Below are 27725 nucleotides of genomic sequence, written 5' to 3'. Positions count from 1 at the left end.
TCTAATGTAGTTATAGATTTATTGGCAATATAACATCTGGTTAGGCAGCTGGGCTTCTGGCTGAGACAGACCTGAGTTCGAATCCTCAGTATCCCCTCATATAGGTAAAGTCTTTCCGTCTGTAAAACGGGCACCTTGATAGTACCTTTCCCACAGAATTGCGAGGATACAAAATGAAGTCACGTGTGCGCCCTCAGGATGCTAACTAAGGTCATTATTTGGGCCAGGCCTATGCTTGAGGGCTTCAGACACGAGCACATTCTGCCTCACAGCAGCCAGTGGAGAGAAGTAAGCAGAGGCCTCCAAGGGGCAAGCAACTTGCCCAGGGTCACAGCAAAGATGTGGCAAAGCTGAGCTTTCAGACTAGACCATCTGGCTCCAAAGACTCAACTCCATTCACTGCTTGGTGCTAGGGAGAGGACTAGGGAAGCCAGGGTGTCATTTGGACAGAATTTATGGGTTCTGTGATCTCCTCGCACGTTCACTCAAGCCCTATCGTCAGGATCCTTGGGGCCGAGCCAGGAGCAAGGCGCCGGGCGGCCTACTTCTGTCTCTGGAGGTTCCAGCTGTCACATACAAAAGATGAACGTCTGTTGGGCAGCTCTGTTTTTACCTCCCCACAAATTTTAATTTCCCCGACGTGAGTGGTTCTATTGCTCTGAGGTTTCCAGCGTTTGCATTCTTCATAAAGAAGGACGGTTTATTGGGTATCACGGTGCCGAGAGGCTGCAGGACATGAATATTAATGAAGTTCATGTCTCCTGGCATGATGAGGGTCCTAGATCCGTGCCCTGGCTTGACAGATGGGGGGGGAGGTTTTCGTTTTCCTCCTTCTTTCGAACTCCTGGGGTTTCATGTCTGCGGTGACTTCTCCTCCTAGAATAAGTTTACAGTACACATCACCTTGTTTCATTGCACTATTGCAAGTAAATGCAGCTGCAGGACCGAGACATATTTATCAAAAGGCTGGTTAAGGTAGTGTTTAGGATTGAGGGTTTCAGAATCCAATATTCCAGAGTTCCAATCAGGCTCCGCTACGTCAATAACCGTGTGAACTCAGACAAGTTACTCTGTGCCTCTGTGCCTCAGTGTGAAACTGTAAAATGGGGTAATATTTAGGCTTATAGGGCTACCACGAGGATTAAAAGAGATATTACATGAAAAGCGCTTGACACAGGACCCGTGCATTACCAAACAGTCAATAAGTGACTGCTATTATTGGTTACGCCCAGGGGCCAGGCCAGCACTGGGTAATGTACGGACGTCATGTCATTTAATCATCATACCAGTCCTGTGGGGTGGGATTTTTGTATCAATTTACCAGAAGAGGAGACAGGCGCTCAGAGAGGTGAAGCATCTTGCCGACGGTCACACAACTCATCAGAGGCAGAAGCAGAATGGGAACCTTGCAGGGATGGGGCCACAGCTACTGCGGACAACTGCACGGACATCGCCTGGAACGAAGGTCTAGTTCTCCTGGCCATCAGAGAAAAGCTTCTCATCTTTTAGAGGCACAACAGGCAGACTAGAAGAGTGCTTCAGGGGCGAAACTAATCATTTCCCAGCATCAGACAGACTACTTCAGATGACACAATGCAATGATTTTATTCAGTTACCCTATCACATGTGGAACCGTTAAAGGGGGCCCTAAAATTCACTCTTGGTAGTGCTTTGTGGCAAAAATGAAGAAAGAGGTGTGGGGTAAGGAATGTGGGACGTACATTCTGCTCTGTGCCAGGTCATGAGCTGGGATCACAGAGACAAACAAGGTGTGGTTCCCCACCCCCCGCCCCCAACCTGATGACACACAATAGAATGGACAGTTGTGATACAGGGGGCTGAGTGCTAAATGATGAAGGGAAAAAAATGTGTGGTAAGGAGAAGGCGAGAAAAGGCTTCCTAGAGGAGGTGAGGTGTTGTGAGTTGGGTTTTGAAGCATGACTAGGAGTTCTCCAAGGAAACCAAGGGCCGAAAAATATACAAGAGAAATACATGTTGAGAAATGGCATTCTTCCTGAGTGGCTGCAGCTTTTGAAGTACCTGCTGAGGAGCATGGCAGATGACATGGGTAGATGGAGGAGAGCACATCTGTAGTACCTGTGCCAGGCACTGTGGGAAGTCACCCTATTAGTTTCCTGGGGCTGCCACAACCAATTACCATAAACTGACTTAACGCAACAGAAATTTATTCTTTCACAGTTCTGGAGGCCAGAAGTTCAAAATCAAGGTGTTGGCATGATTTTGGTTGTTGCCATGCTCCCTCTGAAGGCTAGAGAAGGATCTGTCCTTGCCTCTTCTAGCTTCCGGTGGCTCCAGGTGTCCCTTGGCTTGTGGCTGTGTCACTCCCATCTCTGCCTCTTTGCTCACATGCCCTGCTCTTCTCCCTGTGTGTTTATGTCCTTCTGTGTGTCTCACATAGAGCAATTGTCCTTGGATTTAGGACCCACCTGCACAAGCCAGGATAATTTCATCTTGAGATCCTTGGGTTAATTACATCTACACAGACCTCTTTTCCAAATAAGATCATATTTACAGGTTCTGGTTGTTCAGACGTGGACACATCTTTTGAGAGGCCATTATTCAACGCACTATAGGGCTTCCCATGCATTATCTGAATTAATCCTCAGAACTCTGAGAGGCGGATACTACTATTATTCCCCTTTATAGAAGTAGACACTTGTAGAAACAGTTAAAGTTAGACTTTACAATAGCAGAGACCTCCCTGTCGTCCTCAGCACTGTACACGGTATAGCATGTAGAATTCTCTCTGGCACATAAGCGCTCAGTTAATATTCAGTGAATACATGCTTTACGAGAAGTGTAGCATAGGCTAAGAGCCCAGGCCATACTTTATAGAGTTGAACTCCTGACCATATTACTTAATTAGCTGTGTGACCTTGAGAAAATTATGTAACCTCTCTGTGCCTTAGTCTAAAATGTGAAAAGGTACTATCTCATAGGGATGTTATAAGAATAAATCCATGTCAGTGCCAAAAACAGTGCCTGGCGCATAATCAATGCTTAGTAAATGGAAGCGTGAAGTATTATTCCACACTGCCTTGGGAGGGGAGGCATACAGGTGGTGGTTAATTAGAGTGCTCTGGAAAAAGTGTCTCAGGGGCTGTGAGCCGACAGGGCAGTGGCTAAATACCACCTGAAGACTTTGGGGAAGAGAAGAAACTGGACCTGGGTAAAGGATGAGCAGGGGCTTGATGGGCTTGGGAGGGGAGGCTGGCATTCTGCACAGAGGGACCAGCAGGTGCAAGAGCTTGGAGGTGGGGGAAACGAGGGTGCAATCAGGCAGCGGAGGAAGGGGTTGGGGCAGAAGCGGGAAATAGAGGTCCCATCAGGAAGGGCCTTGTCTGCTGTGTAAAGAGTTCAGACTGGACCCTGCAGGTGTGACAGCTCATTCATCAGGGAAGCCGCATGCGTAGGTTGGCTTGTGAGAAAGTCCGGGGTGGTCTGGAAGCCGGGAGGCTGGAGGCCCACGAGGAGGCTGCTGTATGCGGGGGTGAGGTGCTGGTGGTCCTACCCACGGAAGTTATGATGAAGATGGTGGAGGGAGACGAACAAAGCATGCCAGAGGCAGAAGCTCTGGGAGCTGGTGGCTGACAGAGGTGGGGCTGGGAGAGGAGTGGGAGGGATGGCAGGGGTTGGCTACAGGAGGGCAAGCTCCAGAGGTAGGTGGGCAGAGCTGCCTCCCACCCCAGCTGAGGGGAAGACACCAGGCTGCTTCTGGCATGGTGAGTTCAAGGTGCCCTTGAGGCACCTCGAAGCATTGTCCGAACTTATCTTTTACTAAATGTGGGACCTGAAGCAAGTCACTAACCTCTTCGAGCCTAAGTTTCTCCATTGGCAAAATGGGGTTAAGAATTCTACTTGTTTCAAGTGACGGTGGTGATATTAGTATACAGCAAGTTCCCATAATTCTTCGCATCTATTGTTACTATGACTACCATGACTGCTGCTATCGTCATCATATGGAGATGTGGATCATGGAGGGCGGTCCCGATGACTGCCGTCTCAGGACTTTTTGGCCAGAGACCCTGGCTGCACTCTTAAGCTCTCCCTCTATTCTCTCCCTGACCTATGCTCAAAAGCTGGAGGAGAAATCTAGGGTAGGTCTTAGCTATGCTGCCCCAAACCCTGATTCTTTTCAAGGTTAGGGTACTTTAATTTGAGCATGTGTATGGGTGGGTGGTGGAAGGGGTTGCGACAAGGGGCTGGAGAAGTAGATGTTTCAGTGCCCAACCCCATCGCACGTGAATTTGCAGTGTGGTTTGGGCCAGGTTGAGTGTGTGTGTGTGTGTGTGTGTGTGAAGAAGGGGTGTGCATGTGCATGGGTGTGCATGTGTATATCTATGGGTTTGCACTCCAGGTCTTAAGTCAATTCAGCATTTCAGTTCAGGAAATGTTTACGGGTGTCCCCTGTGGGTGTCACCATGCCGGCACAGAGGAAAGGATGAGATTGCTGGCTGCCCGAGGCACTCCCAGCAGAGGGAGGGTTCAGAGGTGTGAGGAGGTAAGATGATGCAGTGGGTTCCATCAGGGGAGCCCAAGCAGGCCCCAGGTACAGAGCAGGGCAGGGGCTTTAGGGAAGGGGCTCCAGGGCTGGAGCAGGAGGCTGATGAGGAAGGACACCGTGGTGGGGAGCGGGTGTTCCAGGGCTGGACAATGCCCTGATCAGCATGACAACAGGAGCTCTCAACAGGGTAGTGGTGGTGGGGGAGCTGGAGGGGAATCTGTGAGCCAGGGAGCGGTGGCCTGAGAGGCTGGAGGGTGGCAGGGGGAGGCCAGGCTGGGCGGGATGTTACCCGGAAAGCGTTGGGATGGAAGCTGGAGTAAGCACCTCTCCTGGGCAGGACAAAGGGTGATCTTGGTCTCCAAAGCCCTATAGCGTCTCACCTCAGGGCTCTTTCCCCTTTGTCCCCCTCTCCTTTCATCTCAGGCAGACTGCTCCTTCCAGGTCCACTGAGACCCTGAGCTCCTCTTCTTCCTAGGGGGTTTGGGGATGCATCTGGGTCTAGATAACTGTGCCCCGGGGTCTTCTTTTGTGGGGCTTCTTCTGCTGCCCCTGCCCACCCTATCTGAGGCTCCCCTCTGATGCACTGTTCCAAACCCTTCTCAGGCCTTGTTTTGAAGTGATTTAATTGGTGATTTGCTTGTTCAGCGTCTGACCCTCTCCCTGCCGTAAGCTCCCAAGGCGATGGCTGTATGGCAGCATCTGGCTCACAGTGGGCTCTTTAATAAACATGTGCTGAGTGAGTGAACAGATGAACAAGGAGACAGGGAGCAGGGAGGACCACATCTTTGAGGAAACACTCAAATCCAACACCAGAACTTGTTTATTTCTAATCCCAGGCTGTTACATTCAGGAGGTAAAGCCAAGGGCTTTAGAATATCTCCAAGCAACAAGGTTATATAAACCAAGTCAATCAATACTGATGTGTGGCTATGAGCCAGGGAGCGGTGCTCTGTGGGGGAAGTGGGGGCTTCTACCCCGGGTCCTCTGAGGCTCTCACACCACATGGGGAGCTTTGCTGTAGGGACCAAGCACTAGGACCTCTGACTTCCATGAATCTAATCCTCTGGAAAGGGAGAGGCCAGCTGCAGGATGCCCCAGGGTGACTCACCTTCTGCAACCAATCAGAAACCTCAGTCTCCCCATCCCACCCTACCCAATAGCCAACACTGACTTGGTCATTAAGAATAAGTATCCAGGACTTCTTAGGTGGTGCAGTGGTGAAGAATATGCCTGCCACTGCAGGGGACACGGGTTCAAGCCCTGCCCTGGGAAGATTCCACATGCCATGGAGCAACTAAGCCCGTGCACCACAACTATTGAGCCTGTGCTCTAGAGCCCGTGAGCCACAACTATTGAGCCCATGTGCCACAACTATTGAAGCCTACACGCCTGGGGCCTGTGCTCCACAACAAGAGAAGCCACTACAATGAGGAGCCTGCGCACCATGATGAAGAGTAGCCCCCGCTCACAGCAACTAGAGAAAGCCCATGTGCAGCAACGAAGACCCAATGCAGCCAATAAATAAATAAAATAAATAAATAAATTTATTAAAAAAAAAAAAAAGAATAAGTATCCAGACCCAGGTCATCCTCCTTCCTCCCTGGAGTCAGCCCCTTCCTCCTTCCTTTTCACATCACTCTGCTCCCCTCCCAGGCCTTCTCAAGCCATTGACCCCTTCCACCCTCACAGCCCCAGGTCTGGCCTGTGCAGGGCATGCCCTGGTGCTTCAGCCTACCTGCCCCCAGCCTTGTGCCTGAGAACCTGCCTCCATGTCCCCCTCCCCCACTCCCTGCCTCCGCCACGCCAACTTTCCAAAATGTAATTCTAATCCTGTCACTCCCCTGCCTAAAACCTTCAGGGGCTCTCTGTCACCCTGGAGATAAAACCCAAATTTTAGCCTGGTCCTTCCTTATCTATTCTCTTCCTACCTACCCATTGCCCCAAGCCTGACTCTCCTTTGCTTGCATCCGGACCAGCCATGACAAACCATATAACGTTTCCAGAACAGTCCCAGCTTCTGCACTATGGCAGCTGTGACTTCCTCTGCTCAGAAACTTCTTCCTCCCCTGTCCTGAAATTCTTTCCTGACATCACCTCCAGAGTCACCTCCCCCAAGAGGCCTTCCCTGATCCCCCACCCGCAGACTGCTTTGGTCCGGCAATCCCCTGTGCTGATGCCCTCCCTCATGGTGCCACCCTTGTGCTACAAGTGCCTATGTCCTCCTGTCCACCTCTCCCCCGCCCTGGGGGCTGGGAAGCCTTGAGGGAGCACGCGTGCCGGATTCACAGCCCTGAGCTCTCTGACCTCTGCAGGCTCTTAAGGAATGACCGATCTCGAGTTGTTGCAGAAGTTACCAAGATTCAGGACAGGGAGGAAGACTTATCTTTGCCTAAAACGGCCTGCCATCACTCTCGTTCTGGTGCTGTGGAACACGTGACAGAATTTAGCCTTGCTTGGCAGAATCCCTCGTGGTGGTCTGCACCCCTTGCGTCCCAGTCAGTGTCAGACCCTTGACACTGATGGTCGTATAGGGCACCCCGCCTGGAGTCTATGTACTGCACTCTTCTGGACACTTGTCTGCACCTGGCAACCACCTTGGGACACTGATGTAACTGGTCTGGGCCAGAGCCAGAACATCAGGATTATTTAAAACACTGCGCAGGTGATCCTAAGGATGTACAGCCAGCTGGAGAACCCTCATACACAGTCATACTGGAGTAGTGGCTCTCCTCTCTCCTCGCACATGAAAATCACCTAGAGAGTTTATAAAAATACATGTCCTGGACCCACCATCCCTGACCTGATAAATCAGAATCCGCCTAGCCATCTGCACTGAATCCTTTTGGATCCTCCCTCTCGCTCTGCTCTCCTTCCCTCCCTCTCTTTTCTTTTTCCAGAAACATTTGCTGAGCTCACCCTGTCGAGCCTAGGAGTGCTGTGGTGAATCAGACCCTACCCCTCCTAGGTGGGGACTGTTAACTCAGGGCTGTTAGGAACGAAAGAGGTTCCCCCCGCAAAAGAAACTGCCATAAGAGGAAGCTGTCCCACAGCCAGCCTGCCGGGCCCTGCCGCAGCTCCCAGCGCCTTCACCAGCCTGCTGGGAACCAGGGGAAGCGTCCAGCCCTGCCCAGGGATGCCCACGCTGGAGTCTTGTCCTGTTCCTGAGTCAGCCAAGGGGCCTGGCTCTTTGCTCAGTCAGAGGTTGGAGCTGCATGTAGTCATTAGGATGGGAGGGGGGTGCTCTCTATAGGTTCCCCCAGACCCTGCATCAGCCTGGTGGTGGTGGCAGAGTGGGTGTAGCTCTCGACTTTTCCTTTGCATGTTCAAGGTCTGAACGCCCATGAAGATGCCCATGAGCACATCTGTCCCAGTCTCGCGGGCAGCTCTGGTGAGGGGATGCTAGCAGGAGTTTAAGGTCCCTTTGACGGAGTTGGCCAGAGCTCTGGGCATTTTTTTAAAAGTTGATATAAAATTCACATCACATGAAGTTAAGAAAATTAGAGTAAAAAATCCAGTGGCATTTCGTACATTCACAATGTTGTGCAACTATCACCTGAATCTAGTTCCAAAATGTTTTCATTACGCCGAAAGGAAACCTGTCCCCATAGGCAGTTGTTCTCCATTCCCCCCATCCCAGCCCCTGGCAACCAGCAGTCTGCACGCTGTCTCTATGAATTGACCTTTTCTGGATATTTTGTATAAGCGAAATCATACAATATGTGGCCTTATCATTTATCATGCTTTCAAGGTCCATCGGCATTTGTATGAGAACTTCATTCCTTTTTAAGGCTGAATAATATTCTGTTGTACAGATAGACCAGAATTCGTTGATCCACTCATCAGCTGATGTTGTTTGGGCTATTTCTACCTTTTGGCTATTGGGAAGACTGGGGCATTTAAAATTCTTTATGTCTATACGCCAAACATCTGCTGACTGGGTGTCCCTAGGTTTTCAGCATTGCACAGTGACCTTACCTGACCCTGTACTAATCAAATACTGTCTTTGGGGTTCCTAAGTAGGGTATGTGTTTTGGAGGCACCCCTTGCTCCAAATTCTGGCCTCTGACATCTCCATCTCTCTCCACATCTTGCTGGGTGACTCCAGTCTGACCTGTCCATACCATTGCACCTGACAATGTCACCACCTTCATCCTGGGCAGGAGGCTGTTGCGTGAGGGTCTGGGATGCAGATGAAGAGGGCGGACATCATATTGTGTGGACAGTAGTTTAGAACTGCATTTTACATGTCACTAAAGGAAAAAAACACTTCTTTTCATGTGAATGAAAAAACCAGGTAAAGGAAAAAACCCTTTTTCTCTGTCCTCTCACTTCTGACACCAAATGTGTGGATTTTTTCCCTCACCCTGCAATTCTCCAGTTCTTGGTGGATGCTGACTGGATGTCCTACAACTTAACTCAACTCTGACTTTACCTGCTCTGAGTGAGCACAGATCCCACAGGTCAGGGGCTCAGCCCCACAAGACTTCCCCCACTTCAGGTGCCAGTCACAAATCTCAGGTTGTCATCTGTACTTCTGACTGCCTCGTTATAAACTGGGGGTTCCCACAGCCTCCTCCACAGGTTCAGTGATTTGCTAGAATGGCTCACAGGACTCAGGAAAGCACTTTACTTACTGTTACTGACTTATGATGAAAGCTGTTAAAGGACACACGTGAACAGCCAGGTGAGGAGGACACAGGGTGAGGTCTGGAAGGGTCCTGAGCACGGGAGTTTCTGTCCCTGTGGAGTCTGGAGCGCACCACCCTCAGGGGCATGGGTGTGTTCTCCTTCACTGGCCTGCAAGCTCTCTAAGCCCCTTTGATTAGGGTTTCGTGATGCTTCATGATTCCTTAAAACATTGGCCATGGGTGATTCACTCAGTCTCCAGCCCCTCTTCCCTCCCTGGAGGTGGGGGAGGTGGTTAAGTTACAACCCAATGGTTGTAACCCAATTGATCGTCAGTTTCTCTGGCAACCAGCCCCCATCCTTAGGGGTTTTCCAAAAGTCACCTCATAACATAACATAACATTCGCTCAGGTGGCGTTGAAAAGGGGTTGTTATGAATAATAAAAGCGTCTCCTTTTACCTTTGTGGACTGGAGTTATTTCAGGACGTGGGCACAAAAACCAAATATTAGAACAAAAGATGCTGCTACCCTGCTTTTATCACTTAGGAAATTACAAGGGTTTTAGCTCTGTGCCAGGAACCGGAAACAAGGCCAAATATATATATTTCTTGTATCACAATAGCACACCATCCTAAAACTTCATACACACATGCACAGGCATTTCTCACGGAGGGTGTCTGCCTGTAGGATTCAGATGGACTTCTCCCACATCCATCTTCCTCTTTTCCTTTTCAAATTTCTTCCATCCATTATTTATAGCTACTAACAGCTTCCGTTTGAAGTGATGTAGAATCCCATCTTCTCCTGTCCTTGTAAACCATGGTCTGAGGTGGAAAGGAGATGGATGAGGGACCTCCCCCTGCCGCCTCCCCGCCGCCAAGGCTGATTTCACTTTTCTTCCAAATCAAAATGAGCCTTTTCTCCATAGCAGGAATTCTGCCATATTTCTGCACAAAGTGACTCAAAAGCCCACCAGCTTTAAAAATAACATGAAAAAAAAAGTCTGCTTATAACACGAGGTGCTCAGCATCATGGGGGTTATCCTACCCCTCGTACACAGGCAGTGGGATGGGGCCAGTGTAAGCCTGGAGGTGCCTCTGAAATTAGCCACTTAATTCTTTCTGATGAATCCTGGTGGTGACTTCAGTTTGTTTGGTGTTGTATGTTTTTCCTTTGAGCTTACTTGTTGATAGTGGCTAGGAGCTGGGCTTTCACTATGAGCCGTTTAGAGGCCATTAGATGCTTCTGAGCAGAGAAGGAACATGCCTCGAGTTAGAGTTGGAATGGAGTCCTCAGATTGCGGTGTGTGAATACATAGGGGTCGAGGAGGCTGCTAGTTAGAAGGCAGTTTCAGTACTGCCGGTGAGAGGTGATGGATGACGGCATTGGCCACAATGGAGATGACTGAGGGGGTAAGACGCGATTAGATTAGGGATGTGTTGGAAGGCAGAAATGATGGCTTCTGCAGGTAGCTGGGATGTAGAATGTGAGAAAAAGAGAGAGTCAAAGATGACTTCAAATTCTTTGGCCTGAGTGACTGCAAAGGTGGGGTTGGCGTTTCCTGAGATGGGGGAAGATGCAGGGGGAGCAGGGTTGGGATGGGAGGGGAGCAGGCGTTTGAGAAGGCAATTCAGGTGAGTATTGGACGTCCAGGTGGAGATGGAATAAGCGTTGATATCTGAGGTTGGAATTCAGCAGTGGCACGGAGGGTGGTGATGGGAGGCAGAAGCACTGGAAGTGGTGGCTTAATGACCATTCCGCTGCCTCCCCCGCCCCCGCCACAGAATAACAGGAGAAGTAAATGGGGACGGGGTGGAAATCACACACTGGGCCAAAACGGAGCTTCAGAGAGTATCTATCTGGAAGAAGGGGACACCGAGGCTCGAAGAGCGCAGGTGGTTTGCTCAGGCTCACACTGCAGGTTCACGGTGAGGGAGCTGAGACAGAGCTGGTTCTTCGGACCCCTGGCCACCCCCTACTCTTTCTAACATACCAGGCTGCCTACGAGCTCCAGGTTTCGAGGGATGCACTGGTGGACTGGAAGCAGGCAAGCTGAGGCTGGAGGATTCTGTTTTGTTTTTCTCCAGGTCACCATCCTCGTCAGCCTGGCCCTAGCTTTCCTCGCCTGCATCGTGTTCCTGGTGGTTTACAAAGCCTTCACCTATGACCACAGCTGCCCAGAGGGATTTGTCTATAAGGTAAGGGGCTCCTGGCATGGGAGTGGCTCCAGGTCACTGTTGACTTCAATTAAAGGGTTTATCAACACCTTCTTTTCATTGGCATTCAAATTCTGGGTGTGGCAACCTCCCTGCAGACTGCTTAAAGTGTAATATGTGTCCGAAGAAAATGAAAACTAATTTGAAAAGATGCTTGTGCCCCAATATTCATAGCAGCATTATTTATGATAGTGAAGATATGGAAGCAACCTAAGTGTCCATCAATGATGAAGGAATAAAGAAGATGTCATGCACACACACACACTGGAATACTAAACCATTCGGTCATAAAAAGAATGAAAATTTGCCACTTGCAACAACACAGATGGACTTGGAGGGCATTATGCTAAGTGAAATAAGTCAGACAGAGGAAGAAAAATACTGTATGGTATCACTTATATGTGGAATCTACAAAATGCAACAAATTAGTGAATATAACATAAAAGAAACAGACTTACAGATGTAGAGAACAAACTAGCAATTTCCAGTGGGGAGAGGGAAGGTGGGAAGGGCAAGGTAGGGGTAGAGGATTAAGAGGTACAAACTAGCATGTATAAAATAAATAAGCGGTAATGATATATTGAACAGCACAGGGAATATAGCCAATGTTTTATAATAACTATAAATGGAGTATAAACTTTAGTAATTGTGACTCATGATATTATACACCTGAAACTTATAAAATATTGTAAATCAACTATACCTTAATACAAAAGAAAACTTTAGGCACTGAAGGCACTGAAATATGTAAAAAAATTAGTATAAAGAAATGTATAAGTAACACCAAAACAAAATTGATGGTGGCAATCTAAAATTATTTTCACTTTCTAAAAAGTTGTATATTCACAATAAATTTTGATATGAAATAAAAATTACAATGAAAAAAGTCATATGTGTCTGGCAAGGAGCTTTCAGGCTTGCGTGAAGGACTTGGTCTCCAGCAGGCAGTAGAGGGCTCCTCCCAGATGGCATTCTCTTTGGACTGCATGTCAGCAGCTGGGCAGAGCTCACTGCCGCTCCAGATAGGCTGGTCCATCTCCAGAGCGCTCTGCCTTGGTGTGAGTCTTCCTGGTTAGAAGGCTGCTGCCTTATCCCTGCAGAGATGTGAAGACAGGGAGCAGTGCCTCTGAGGTGGCCTCCCCCAGCCCTGCAGCTGGGCCCTTTCCCTGTCACCCTGACTCTGTGCTCCTTCCCCTGGAAAAACTGAACTGGCTGCATGACCCCCAGGCATCCTGTTGCCCCTCTGAGTCTCAGGTTTCTTGCCTGCAATGGGCACCAATAATGTCTTCCCACAGGATTTTGGAGAGAATTCTAGTAAAATCAGTCAGCAAAGGGCCTGCTAGAGAATGGCCTCTCAGCAAATGTTACTGGTAATAAAGATAGAAGCTGGTTCGGAGCTGAGATGACTATTTACAAATTACCATTTATAAATTACCCATCATGTCACCCCTCTTTCTAGACAATTTCATAAATAGTATCTGAGTTGAGCTGTCCACCCATTCTGAAAAATAGGTTTTATTGCCCTCATTTTACATCTGAGGACACGAAGATTAAGAGGGTTCTGTTATGAGAGTTTTCCAAGACATCACAGGTGTTATGTTCCAAAGTGAGGAAGTCAAATGTTCTACCTTAAAAACACATGTTCTTTGGTTCTGCTACATGACTTCCTAAGATGACATTTTAAGTTGTTAGAAGCTGAGGTCCTGAAAGATTGGTAACAGCTGTCCGAGGAGACAGTGGAATAAACTATGACGTATCTGCACCATGGAATTCCAAACAACTGTGAAAACGAGTGAGGGGAGGCTCCAGACATGGACATAGAATGCCCTCCAGGGTGTTAGTGAAGAGGAAAAGGTGCCACGTTTGAGTGAGAAAAGGGGAGGGGAAGCATATTTGCTTCTATTTTCAGAAAGGAATTCTGGATGGGTAAGTTAAAAAACTAAGAAAAATGGTGACTCAGGCGGGGAGGGAGAGAACAGAAGGAATAGGGACGAGGAACAAGGCGTCTCTGGACATACCTAACTACACTTTTGTCCTGGATGTATACCAATGTTTGATGTATTTTTAAATAAATAAATAAAAAATAATTCCTCAAATTAAAGACAAGCTAAAATCTAGCTGTATATCAAGTTGGGGACATAAACTTACCAAGGAAATAAATATTCCAATTAACTGTAGAACACAATACATAGACTGTACCCCTCAGTGGAATATATTCTAAGGACATGGAGAGCTGCGGAGAAATCTAATCATTCATTTTAACTGCCACTCATCACATTGTTATTATTTTGTGACCATTTGATCGATATTGTAGGATAACGCAAATATACAATGATAGCAATGTTGTTAGGAACCAAGGCTTTTGATATGAGAAAAAGAGTTACCACAGTCAAGGAGATGAGATAGACAGCAACTGGCCGCAGGCAGTGTCTCAGAGAAGCAATGACTTAGCCAGGTGATGCATGACTTAGCCAGGTGATGCATGACTTAGCCAGGTGAAGAGCTACCGACAGCGTGCACTGCAGCCCCACGGTCAGTGAGCACAGGGTGTCCACCTTGAATTTGTATCAGCATCAGCTTCCTGCCTCCGCCCTTCCCTCCCTCCCTCTCTCCCTCTCTTTCCTTCTTTCTTCCTTCCTCCCTCCCTGCCTTTCTCTCTCTCCCTCCCTCCCTTCCGTCCTTTCTTTTTCTTTCTTTCCTTTTCATTGAGGTGCAATTGGCATATAACATTATATTAGTTTCAGGTGTATAACATAATGATTTGACATGTGTATATATTGCAGAATAATCACCACTATAAGTCTAGTTAACACCCTTCACCCTACATAGTTACAAATTTTTTTTTCTTGCAATGAGAACTTTTAAGATCTACTCTGTTAGCAGCTTTCAAGTATGCAGTTCAGTATTATTAACTGCAGTCACCATGCTGTGCATTACATCCCCAGGACTGACTTACTTTATACCTGGTAATTTGTACCTTTTGACCACCTTTATGCGTTTCTCCCACCCCCCTCTCCACCTCTGGGAACCTACAATGTAGCATCAGGTTAGTTACTTCTGGCTTCAAGTCGGTGACAGCTTTGATGGTGGTGATGATGCTGGGGAAAGCCTGATGAGAGCCAGGCCCAGGTCGGGCGCCAGCCCCTGCCCTCTGGCTGAGAGTCTGGTGTGCCTGTGGCCTCCCGGTGGGGTGGCCCGTGCTGCAGGGCGGGTTGGAAGTGGTCCACTGAGCTACCCCTGACTCTGTCTGTTTCTTCCCCAGCACAAGCGCTGTATCCCGGCCTCCCTGGACGCTTACTACTCATCCCAGGACCCCAGCTCCAGAAGCCGCTTCTACACGGTCATCAGCCACTACAGCGTGGCCAAGCAGAGCACCGCCCGGGCCATCGGGCCGTGGCTGTCGGCCGCCGCCGTCATCCACGAGCCCAAGCCGCCCAAGACCCAGGGCCATTAGAGGCCCACCCCCAGCCAGAATGGGGGGTGGAGAGGGGCACCCCCGTTGGCTAAGCCAAGCTCCAGTTACAAGACAACACTGTACTCCTGGGATATGGGGGCGGGGGCGGGGGCGGGGCCGGGGCCAGGGGTGGGTGGGGGCGATCTCACCGAAAATCTCGTGCACTGGAGTTGTTGGAATCGATATTTCTTTTCGTCCTTTGGTATTGTTGATTCGTCCCCGAGTCAGGCTCATGTACAAAGGCATGTTTCGTGTTGACTGTTCCCATGTAAGATATTTTCAAAGCCACTGCTTATTATTTGTTAGGAAAATTTACACACAGAAAAGAGAAAGAAAATGAACAAAGAAAGGATTAGACTGGCTGCATCTGGAAGACGTTGAAGGCTAGTAAAGAGCACAGACGCTCTGGGCTTCTTAGACAAGAAATGGTAGCTTCAGTGTGGGCTTCGGAAGGTACAGAACTTGGGAGTGAGGCAGGCGGGGCTGCTTGCTTGGCCTCGGTCTGCAGGGGAGGAATGCTGGCAGTTAGGATCTGCCGCGTTGGAGAGAAGGAGCGATTCTGGCATTTGTAAACCCAGGATGCACACAGCCCAGGGAGAAAAGCCTCCGCCATGTGTGTTTTGCGAAGTTAGCATGAACTTGTCTGTATGGGCATCGCAGCTGAGGCCTGGGCCGCATGGCCTGGGGATGTGTAGGGTATAAGCAAACATTAAGCAGCGGGCAGACTTTCTTCGTCTTTCTCTTGTGTTTCTAGCCCTACACCTGGGTACTGCCCATGCTAGGAAACGGCAGGGGTAGAAAGAGAAGGAAGGAGAGCTGAAGGAGAAGGCACAGCGTGGACGTGTGACATGTGGCCAAGCTATAAGCCAAGCATCCAAGTTTAAAATTTGTGTCTGTTGTTTCCCAAAGTACTAAGAATGGTAGGAAGAACAGGAGGGGTCATAACCAGGAACCGCAGGTGACAGCCAAGGAGACTTCTGATCGGGGCTGCAGCAATGCCGGATCATTTCTAAAGGAAGCCGAGAACGGTGGCTGTCTTCTGCCGCTCCATTGTGTTGACAGGGGACCCTGTCCAAACTCCCCAGTCTGGTTCTGGAAGCTCCTGACCAAGAGGCAGCATCTGGCATTGCCTGGGCCTCCCGTTGCCCTGGGCCCACATCAGGCACTCCCATGTGGCTCTCCCACAAACATTTTGGGGAGGTCCTCTGTGTGTGTTGGCTCCAGGCCCAGCAGAGCTGGAACCGGCTGGGAGAGTTGGCTATTTGAGATGTGGTACTGTTTCCCCACGAAGCTCGAACAGGCCATTTAAAGGGCATTTTTTTTGTGGCTTGCTATGATGCTGAAATCATCGTACACAACAGCTGGGTAGTAAGACTAGCATAGCTCACACTATTCTGCTAAAAGCTATCATCTGACTTTTCCTCCCTCCCCGCCCTCCCCCCCCCATCCTCCAGTCACCTCGAGTCACCTGTAAATTCATTGGTCATCTGAAGCGGAATAACAAATTGTCCCTAGCAAAACTGCTGAACGCTTTATAATTTTGTGGTGTATTTTTGTCAGTAGGTAGCAGAGGCTGAAGTATTTTTTGGTGTAATTCTTGAACTTTTCTGACAGGAAACAAATAAAGATAGATGTGTCTGAGAGTCTTGACCTTCCTTTGCATTTTTCTTTAGCTTCTGCTCAGTAAGCCTGGTGGGGAAGACGCTGGGGGCAGGGGTCCCCGAGCATGGGTGAGTTCTGGGGACAGAGTGTCCTGTTAGGCTGGGGCTGCAGCTGGGCTGTGGGGAGATCTCCATCTTCAGCCAGTGGGGCCTGAAATGATGCTGAGGTCAAAGGCAAGGACCAAGAGATGCACCTGACTCTTGTCTTGCAGCCCAACATCCTTTATCCTATGAGCATCTGCTGAGCACCTGCAGAGCATCAGGCTGTGCTGCGCACGGGGCATTCAGCCACAAATGACACGTATTCACTCCCTGAAGCCACGTGTGGAAACAGACATTGGCACGAAGAGTCTGAGGGTGCCATTGACAGAATGCATTCGGCCGTTAGCCAACAGCTTGAGGAGGAAGCTGATGGGTGATGGGTGGAGGTTTATTGTATATTACCTAGGCATGTAGGGATTATTGGTTCCCACTTGACAGATGAAGAGACTGAGGCTTAGAGGGATGGAGAGATGCCCTGGGGCTCTAGCAGATGAGCTGGGGTTCACACCCAGGTGTGTGTGACTCCTTTATCCCCCTCGACTGCTTTTGTTAAGACCCTGAGCATCGCTGTCAAGGTTCATGCCTCAGAAAGTCAAGTCACACTTAGTGAACTAGCTTCTTCTCAGCCGGAACTCAGTACCAGCAGTGAATGTTAAGGAGAGCAAACTTTTAAAGGCCCCCGGCTTATTGCCGAGCACTAAGAGCTTTGGGCATCTTGGTTCCCGTCACCCTTCTGCTGGATCTGTGAGGTAGGCACCCCCATCCTCCACATCCCTGTCATCATGTCATCCTTACCCCCTTTTTGAGGTGAAGGAACAGAGGCTCAGAGTAGTACAGCGCCTCTGCACGAGGCCTGCAGTTAGGAAGTGGCCGAGTCGTGATTCCAACCCACACTTTTGGGTACTGGTGTCTTACCCATCCCACCAGCTCATCTCTGCCCTTTGCTTGGGAGTTACTAGTTTGTGTTCACAACTCTTCTCAAACTCAGATGGCGGACCGTGGAGGGAGAGGCCAGGATTGACTTTGGGCAGAGCTGGAGGCTGAGGCCTCAGGCTCATTGCAGCACTGGGGGTGGTGGCCATTCATGCATGCCTGGTGGGAAGGAGGAGGCGGGTAGCACAGCTCCTGCCCTTTGGGGCCATAAACAGGACTTAGACAACCCCACCTGCACCCTTAATGCCTTAGATTGCGGCCTCTGTTCAGGCCGGTTGAGCTGGGCAGGCAGGGCTGGGCTGTGGGCTGGCCTCCCACTCACAGAAGCCTCATCCGTATGGCCAACGTGTAAACACCCACTATTTTTCTCAATTACACAAAGTCAGCTAAAGACTTAATGAACACATGTTCAAACATTCTGTCATAAATGGATTTGACACTCCATTGCTTCAAAAACTAAACCAACGCTATCTTTTCTCTGGAATGAACAGGCTCTGGGAGTGTGACGGGAAGGAAGGGACCGGAGACGGGCACAGAGATTTCTGTTTTTAGGAGCGACTCTGGGGCCATGTGCTATTCCCAGAGGAGTCAGAATTTTCTCATCAGAGAAAAGAAGGATGCTCAGCTCCTCCCACGAATACGCAAGGAGTGGAAGATGGATTTTAGAAGAGTTGAACCAATGGGGGTTTTGTCAGGGAAAACTGCTCTGGGTTTTGGAGGATGGGGTTTTGCAGGGCACTGTTGGCTGCCAAAGGGCCAAGGGGATCCAGGTAATGATTATTAAAAGCAGTGCCTTGGTTCATAGAAAAAGTTCCTTTTGTGGCTTTTGCACACTTTTGAATCTGCTCACCAGCAGTGGGAACCTCTCTCAAGATGCTCACAGTCAATGAGGAGGTCAGACAGGACCGCGGGTGTGCAAGAGAAGAGCTGGGGCAGAAGTTCTCAGGAGGGGAGACTATGGCAATGGGGTGCCAGCTGGAGGTTCTTGGAGGGACTGGACTTAGACCTGGGCCTTGAAGGATGGATTGCATCTTGACAGGAAGAAATCGGGAGGCGGAGAGAAGACACCACGGAGCCGTCCTTCCAGGCTGTGGGAACAGAATCATAAAGGTGCAGAGGAGAGACGGCCTGGGGCTGCCCCTCACAAATGCCCCTGGTGTGTCTCCCTGGTGCCAGTGCTGGACACAAAGACTAAGCAGGCACAGGAAGCTGCCGCCGCTGTCCTGCAGCTCATGGTCCAGGCTGGGGGAGGGGGGAGGGAGATAAATGAAGACACAATTGCTGTACCTTGGGGAGAGGCAGGGATGGTGCCTGGAGTGATCCCAGCAGTCAATCAGGTTCGAAGATATTAGGGAACGTACATTTTTCTGGAAAATTGAAAGACTGCTTGTCAGAACTGCTGTCAATCACTTTATCTCCCCTCTACCCCTACGATGTGCTCTAATCCTGGGCGGGGGGTGGGGGTGGGGAGGGACTCACGTGGAGGAAGAATAAGAAATAAATCTCTGATAAGTTTTTCAAAAAGCACACAACACCATCTCTAGAAAAATAGCGCTCCTTAACTGTTGAGGGAAAAGGGTTGGTTTCCATGGCAACATCAATGCCATGAGACAGTCTGGCACAGCGGGGTGTTCATCTGACTCTGCCCTTTTGTCAGAAATGATGTGTTTCTGAGAGCCCAGCCCCAGAGTTCGTGAGACCAAGTTGCCCTGAGAGGTGACCACACCCCTCTTGGACACTCTGCTCTGTCTCCTCTCTGTCTTTGTCTCTGCCTCCCTGTCTCCTTCCAAGGGAATGATGTCTGGAGGTATGGACTGACTTGCTGTAATTTATGCATCAATTCGAGGTCCGTGGTGACGGCTGTGCAGAATTTGGGCTGAGTGTGGGGTGGGGCACATGGCAGAGGGCAAGACAGCGTGGCTCCCAGGCTCTGCTCCTCCTGGCTCTGCGGCTTTGGCCAACCCCCTTCCTCTCTCTAAGCTGCAGCTTCTGCATCTCTAAAATGGGGATACTAATTGTATCTACCTTGTTTTGCAAGAATTCAATGAAATGATACATTTTTAAAGAACTTTTATTGAGGTATAATTGACATACAATAAACTTCTGGGATGATGTTTAAAGTTCTGCCTATAGCTAGCACTCAACAAATGGTGGCTGCTGTATCTTGAATGTCTCACAGATGCAGTTTCCTCATTTGTAAATTGCAATTATTTATAAATAACCCCTCCCCCTCATAGCCTTGCTGTGGCTTAAAAATAAGGCAGTGGCTGTGAAGTGCCTATGACACAGAAGTTGGTTACCTCCCACGGGCCCTTAGGAAGCTCACGGCCGCACCCCTTTCCTTCCAGGCCTCCCGAACATCATCGCAGCAGATGCCCTGACACAGAGCCACGCGCACCCCATCTTCCTCTGTCTACTAACTGCTTGTATTTGCTAAACTTAGACACAAATAAATCATTTTCAATGACAACATTAAAGCATAGCTTTGAGGTCTCCATCACATTTCCAGAAACAATTTTGATCAAACTCTTTACATGCATTAAAAAAGAAAGAAACGACTAAACTACAGACTTTATTTCAATTTCACCAGTTTTCCACTAAAATCCTTCCAGGATCCCATGTTACATTTAGTCGCCTCCTTAGTCTTCTCTAGTGTGTGACAGTTCCTCCATCTTACCTTGTCTTTCACAACCTAGACAATTTGAAGAGAACTGTTCTATAGACTGTCCCTCAGTTTGGGGTTTGTCTGATGTTTTCCCATAGTTACGATGAAGATGTGAATTTGGGGAATCTGAGGGGATGTGCTGTTCTTAGAGCATCACGCTGGGGATATGTGATATTGATCTGTCTTATTCCTGGTGTTGCTAACCTTGACCCTTCAGTTTAGGTGGTGTTTTCCAAGTTTCTCCAACTGTTTAGGTGGTGTTTTCCATTTTCTCCAAATGTTACCATTTTTTCCCTCCGTAATTAGTAAAAATTTGGGGGGAGGTACTTGGGGGATGTATGAATATCCTATTTTTTCTTAAACCTTCTCACGCTAATTTTAGCATTCATCAGTGGGTTTGCCTGCAGCAATTACTACTGTAGTATTCTAGTAGTAACTTTCTGTTTCCTCTATTCCTTCTACATTTATTTATCAGAATTCTTCTGAAAGAAAGAGTTGTTTCTTGTCCTCATTTATGTGTTGATTCAATTATTCATTTTATTAGTGTGGACTCATGGATATATATATATATTCTTTGGGTTATAATCAAATACTGTATTTTGTTGTGCAAATTGTTTCAGCTTTTGTCATTGGAAGCTCTTTCAGGTTGGTTCCTGTGTCCTTTTGACACATCCCACTTTTTTTCACTTTATTTTTTTTTAACTTAAAAAAAATTATTGGAGTAGAGTTGTTTTACAATATTGTGTTAGTTTCTGCTGGACAGCAAAGTGAATCAGCTATGTGTGTATATATATCCCCTCTCTTTTGGATTTCTTTCCCATTTAGGTCACCACAGAACACTAAGTAGAGTTCCCTGAGCTATGCAGTAGGTTGTCATTAGTTATCTATTTTATTCACATCCCCCCCCTTTTTTCAGTGCTTTCTTATTTTCTGGCACTACCGGGTGCTCCAGGGTCATCTTGTGTTCTCTCTTTCCCAGTCCTGGAATCAACCGTGACTCCAAGGAGCCCTGATTCTTTTTCATTGAGGAATGGTATTTAGAAACCAAGATCTGGATGTTAGTTGTGTTCATTTGCTAGAGGAGTGTCATTGCTTCTAGGTCCTCTCAGGGGACAGAGTTAGGAAATGATGGATGTATAGCAGTCCATTGCACACATACCTCTCTCTCACATTCTCCATCTCTCTCTCTCCATATCTCTCTTTTATCTATCATCTATCTGTCTATCTATCATCTATCTATCTATCATCTATCATCTATCTATCTATCTATCTATCTATCTATCTATCTATCTATCTATCATCTATCTATCTATCTATCTATCTATCTATCTATCATCTATCTATCTATCATCTATCTATCTTTCTATCATCTATCTATCTATCATCTATCTATCTATCTCTCTATCTATCTATCATCTATCTAATCTATCTCTGTCAAAATCAAATGTTTATTTTGATACCTCTGATTCCAATGCAAAGGGTTTATTCTCACATCCTCTCTTTGCTTGATCATAACTTATTTCCCTGACAGTGAGAAAGATGACTATTATTTACAATATATTTACTTACTCATTCATCTCTCGTATACATGTAGAGTCATTTCAGATACATGGCTTTTTGACATTTAGAATTTCTGACATCACTAGAGACACGTTTTGAGTCATTAACTTTGTGTTTTAGGGCATACTGTCTTGCTTTGTGTTTCATTGTAAAGAGTCATTTATAGAGCCACTTATTTTCTGAAAGCCAACATTTTTGAAGGGGTCAATGCATTGTGTTATATTTATGCTGAGTTTCTCAGGCTCACCACTGACGTTGATGATGGAGTCTTAATAACAACAGCACCTTAAATGTCATAGACACCTGCCCCCAACTGCTTATGTGGGATTCCACCCCCTTGTGAAGACCAATCTCACCAGCCCAGGTAGACTCTCACATGTGCTGGGGAACAGGTGCGAACCTGCTGGGCTGTGCTCTCCTCCACCAAGCTTCCTGGATGCCCAGAATTTCTCAGACTCTGATGGGTGGGGCCACTGATGCCTTAGGGTCCTGTGGCTTCCAGTTTCCCCAGGCTCTGGTAGGGAAGGGGAGAAGATGTCCTTTTCCCTTTGTATTTCAGTCTATCATCAGAGGCCTGCTGCAGGACAGCTTGTTCTTCTTGTGCCCTATAGAGTTTTAACCAAGCAGCTCTTTTATTCTTTTGCTGTGCCGGTAGTACCTTTTCCTCCTCCACACTCTACTTGGGACCCCAACATGAATCCATGGGGATGCACTAAAAGGCAAATTTAAGGAAAGGCTATCATGCTTGGATTGGAAGTAACTGGCCACACACCATAACTACTCCTATCTGCACCCATGGCAGACTGTGAATCTGTCACATCAGCTCTCTTACTGAGCCCTGATGCGGCCAAATCATCGTTCCCTATAGCGGTTCTCCATGCTCCCTCCATCACTCAATTTGATGCTGAGAGTGACAGACATCTCTGGTTCTACTGAAAATCCCATGACCTCCTTCCCTAGCATGGAGTTGTCACCAGGGGGGCCTCGGTCGGTAAGGAATTATCTTTCCCAGGCCCTCTTGTTTCTAAGCTTGATTACATACTAGTTTTCAGCCTTCACATGTGAGCGGAAGGTGGAAGTGACGTGTGTCCCTTCTAGGATGGCACTTTCAAGCAGGTGGTTGGGCTTCTCTAGTCTCGCTTCCTTCCCACTCCTCCCTGCTCTGTGATGTTGTTAAGCCGAGGATTCTCAGGGGGATGATGGGGCCGCAAAACGGAAGGAACCTGGATCCCCTAGTCACCATGTGCAGAGCTGCCTGCCTGCATTGGGCTGTTACATGAGTGAAAAACAGCTTCTAAGGTGTTACTAATGAAATTGGGAGCTTTATTTGTGACAGTAAAAAGACTTAACCATGATCAATATACAAAGGAAATCCATTTTCCATTTGGACACCATGCCTTGTTTAGGACTGGTTGCGACAATGGCTGGGACTTCCTCTGGGGCTAGGCTTGTGATTCCAACTCCATCCTCAGGTGGGCTTTCTCCAGGAAGCTCCTCAATGTCCAACTCTCTCATCCATCAAGGACTTTCCAGTCCACAGCTCAGGACTCAGTTCAGGTGTCACTTTTTCTGTGATCTCCCTGATCTCCTCAAGCCGGAGAGGAGTTTGTTGCTTGTCTTTGTTAACTGAATATCCTTGCAGGTACCTCGAAGTCAACATATGCCCCAGAGTCTTATTCATATTTCCCCCAATATGCTTTGTGTCCCATGTCCTTTTTAAAATTTTTTAAGCTTTTTATTGGAATATAATTGCTTTACACTGTTGTGTCAGCTTTTGCTGTACAACAAAGTGAATCAGCTGTATTTATACATATATCCCCATGTCCCCTCCCTCCCGCGACTCCTTCCCACCCTCCCTATCCCAGCCCTCTAAGTCATCACCCATCATCGAGTTGATCTCCCTGTGTTATGCAGCAGCTTCCCACTAGCTATCTATTTTACATTTGGTGTATATAATGGTACCCTCTCACTTCGTCCTAGCTTCCCCTTCGTGCCCCCCCTCCACACACCCCGTATCCTCAAGTCTGTTCTCTATGTCTGCATCTTTATTCTTGCCCTGCCACTGGGTTCACCATGTCCTTTAAATTGGGTGATGATGTCACTAACTGCTCAGCTTTCTAGACTGGAAACCCAGGTGCCATTTTATTTATTTATTTTTAACTATTATTTTATTTATTTATACATTTTTGGCTGCATTGGGTCTTAGTTGCGGCACGTGCGATCTTTCTTTGTGGCGCATGGGCTTCTCTCTAGTTGTGGCACACGGGCTCAATAAGTTGCGGCCCGCAGGCTTACTTGCCCTGATGCATGTGGGATCCCTGACAAGGGATCAAACCCATGTCTCCTGCATTGGAAGGTGGCTTCTTAACCACTGGACCACTAGGAAAGTCCCAGGTGCCATTTCAGATGCTCCCCTTTGTATCAATGAACACTTGCTCAGCCGCCTTCCACTTTCATAGTGGCTCGAGTTGGCCCCTTCCTTTGCCAGAACCTGAGTGCAGGTCCCCTTCACTCCTCCCTCAGACACCTTCTCACAATCTCCCTCCTTCAGTTTTTCCTCCCATCTATCCTTCTCACTGGCTTAAACTGACACTGTCACTCCTCTGCCTACAGCCTCTCAATGGCTCCTCCTGGTCCTCAGGATTAAATCCAGTCTCCCTGCCTTGACCTCAAAAGCCCATTACAGTCTGAACCCTGCCTCCTCCCACCCTGAAGGGTCTTCCATGGACCACACCCCTTTCACCACCCACACTCAGTCCCACCAAGCTGGCCCTTCACAGCATCCAAGACCTCAAATGCCTTGTGAGATGGGATAACATTATGGAGACTGTTTCATTTTTCCCCTCTCTCCATCCTCCTCACCACGCCTGATTGAAATAGGTAATTGCCTTCGTGCTCCTTGCGTGGGAAGAGGATAAGGCAGGGAGGAAAGCAGAAATCGCTTTCCTGACCTTCTTGCTTTTGTTTCCAAAATCCACACCCTGGAGAGGAGATAATTCCTGGGTACAGATGAAGTATCTTAAAGAAACATATAGAAAGATTTGTCTTATTCCAGAAAGGATCCCCTGGCCTGAAGGCAGCAGGGGATGGAGCAGAGAGATTGGGGATCTCAGAGAGAAGAGGGACCCTGTAGGCTACTCATCAGGTGCCCCCTCCCCAACCCAGGGCCACCAAGGCCCCAGAGAGGAAAGAGTACAGCATGTTCGGGAGAATGACCAATCACTCAGAAGACTGTTGGGGTTCATCTGAGGCTCAAAAGCAGACTGAAAAGGCCATGGAGACAGGCATGCGTGTCTCTAAGAGATGCTTTAGTTCCCAGAACCAAACTCCTCAAAGGGCTGAGGTTACACCTCCTACTGGCCCAGCAGAATGAGGGCTCAAGATAGGAATTTAATTGAATTTGGGGGTAAAAAAAGAGCACAATCTTGCCCACCTGAATTTATGGAGTAAGGTTCATACAGTTGCCAAAATCTTGGCTCTCTGTGCACCAAGGCTGAATCAAATACAGAGACAGAGATTTGGAGGATAAGAAACAGAGAGGCTTTTGATTTTCTTTGCCAGGCAAAGGGAAGACACAACAGTCTAGCGCCTCAAGAACTATGCCCCCTTCCTTGGGGAATAGAAGATTTTAAATGTGGGGCTCGCCGTCCGGGGTACGTGATAAGGATCAAAAGTAGTGAAGGTCTTGCATATCTTTTCTTCTGCAAATTCGTGGCCAAAGCTGACATCAGGCAGCACAGCAACTGGGTCTCATGTCCCTGAAGCTATGGGCCCGTGACCTTCTTTCTGAAATGAAGAGTGCTGCAAGGGAGTGCAGCGGGAGAAGAAATACCAGGCGTAAAGGGCAATTTGTATGGAGTCAGAGAGTAATCAGCTTTGTGAAGGACCAGTCTAGTTCCAAGTGTTTGTTAGTAGTCACAGCTAAAGAATAACCAAGCTTGCTTAACTCTTTCAGGCCTGTTTATGTTGTTTCCCCTGTCTGTTCACTGTTTCCTTATTTTTCCTGGTTATCAGAAGAGGAAAAACCTCCTTTCTATTTTTGTTGCCACAATACCCTCTCTGCCCTTTTCACCATCATCATCTCCTCATCGTTCTCAGGCTCCATCTCATCAGCCTCGTGGAACAGGCTTGCTCTGGCTGCACGAGCCCCTCCTCTGGGCCTCCATAGCTCTTTGTCTATTCCTCTATTACATTACTTATTTTATAATTCTTTATACACTCAGTAGGATATGTGGTAGGTATTATTATTCTTTCATTTTATAGATGACGAAATAGAGGCTCAGCGAGGTCAGATGCTGGGGTTTTGCACCTGCCCTGCTGCTCCAGTGCCCAGGCAGGGATGCCTGCACCCTCGTGTGGAGTCCGTTTTCACCCGCCCTCACCATCCGCCATCCTCCGCACAGCCCTCGCCATCTGGCTTGGAGGCCCCTGGCCCCGCTCTCCTGCAGGATGACAGCATCCTCGGCATCTCCACGGGCCAGCTCTTTCCCCTGCAGCTTTAAACAAACACATTTGATTAGGAGGATGTGTCTCTCCATGTTGGCAATTTATTCCTTTCTATGCAAATTGTCCCACTAATTAGCGAAGAAAAAAACAACACAATTCAGACCAGTGAGCTCTTGAAAGAGAAAATGAAGGAGCTGTCAGCAAATTGGTGACACCCGAGTCCTGGGCTGGGAGTCAAACAGACCTGGATTTGAATCCCTGTTTCACTGCTCTCTGCCCCGGGCCCTCAGGCAGGTCACTTCATCTCCCTGAGCCTCACTTTCCTCATCTGTGAAGTGGGGGTGCTGATCTCTACTTCATAGCGTGGCTAGGAGGATCATTTGAGAATGTATTCAGATGTTTTGGGGGCCTCAAGATGCTCTGGCAGTAGGGGAAGAATAGTCCTTAACATTAAATTGTAGAAAAACACACAGGTGGCTGTGCATCCTCTTAGGACCCTAGAGCACACGGTCCCACTGCTTACCCAGGTATGATCGACTCAGCTGTGGGTTGAAATATGTCTCCCCAAAAGATTTGTTGACAGCCTAGCCCTTAGCATCTCAGACTGTGACCTTATTTGGGAACAGGGTATTTAGAGAGGTAACCAAGTTAAAGTACTGGTTAGGGGCCACTGGTGGCCTCAAATCCAATGTGACTGGTGTCCTTCTAAAAATGGGGAGTTCAGACACAGAAACAGAGACACAAGGTGAGCACCTTGTGAAGGCAGAGGATTGGAGCGATGCGTCTACAAACCCAGACATGCAAAGATTGCCTGCAAACCACCAGAAGCTAAGAGAGGGGTGGGGGCAGATTCTCTCTCACAGCTGAGACTCAATCAACCCACCAACACCTTGACCTTGGACTTCAAGCCTTCAGAACTATGAGGATAGTACATTTCTGTTATTTTAAGCCACTAGGTCTGTTGTCCTTGTTTTGGCAGCCCTAGCAAGCTGATACAGACCCCCCAAAGTTTTGCTCTTTCTCTGAACTGCATGTAACAACTATTCACTGTGTGGTTGCTACTGAAACCGAGCAGGACCCTGTGAGGCTTCCTCCCCCATTTCTTGATTACAGGAAATAGGCTTCACTCAGCCTCCATGACCTTCCCTGAGTTCCAATGAGCAGGATCAAACAGCTGCTAATCAGAGAAGGGAGGGGATGCAGAGACAAGGAAGGAATAGTCAAGAAACAATAGTGCAGGGACTTCCCTGGTGGCACAGTGGTTAAGAGTCTGCCTGCCAATGCAGGGGACACGGGTGCAATCCCTGGTCCGGGAAGATCCCACATGCTTCGGAGCAACTAAGCCCGTGTGCCACAACTACTGAGCCTGCGCTCTACAGCCTCTGAGCCACAACTACTGAGCCCTCATGCCACAACTACTGAAGCCCATGCACCTAGAGCCCATGCTCTGCAACAAGAAAAGCCACCTCAATGAGAAGCCTGCACATCGCAATGAAGAGTAGTCCCCGCTCACTGCAACTAGAGAAAGTCCACGCGCAGCAACGAAGACCCAATGCAGCCAATAAAGAAAGAAAAAAAGAAAGAAAGAAAGAGAAA

General features: G+C 48.2%; 1 protein-coding gene across 1 annotated transcript in view; it reads left to right on the top strand.

Annotated features, from left to right (window-relative positions):
• The window catches only part of NSG2 (neuronal vesicle trafficking associated 2), a 60818-nt gene extending 44353 nt beyond the window's left edge, over positions 1–16465 (top strand). The window contains exons 4-5 of the mRNA XM_057748246.1: positions 11240–11350; positions 14631–16465. Coding sequence (XP_057604229.1) covers positions 11240–11350; positions 14631–14822 — 303 coding nt within the window. The 3' untranslated portion in view covers positions 14823–16465. The remainder of the gene's footprint in view (positions 1–11239; positions 11351–14630) is intronic.
• Positions 16466–27725: the final 11260 nt, after the last annotated feature.

This window comes from Hippopotamus amphibius, chromosome 1 (genome assembly GCF_030028045.1).
Source record: "Hippopotamus amphibius kiboko isolate mHipAmp2 chromosome 1, mHipAmp2.hap2, whole genome shotgun sequence".
Classification (NCBI taxonomy): domain Eukaryota; kingdom Metazoa; phylum Chordata; class Mammalia; order Artiodactyla; family Hippopotamidae; genus Hippopotamus; species Hippopotamus amphibius.
This window is presented reverse-complemented; position numbering and strand designations above follow the sequence as displayed.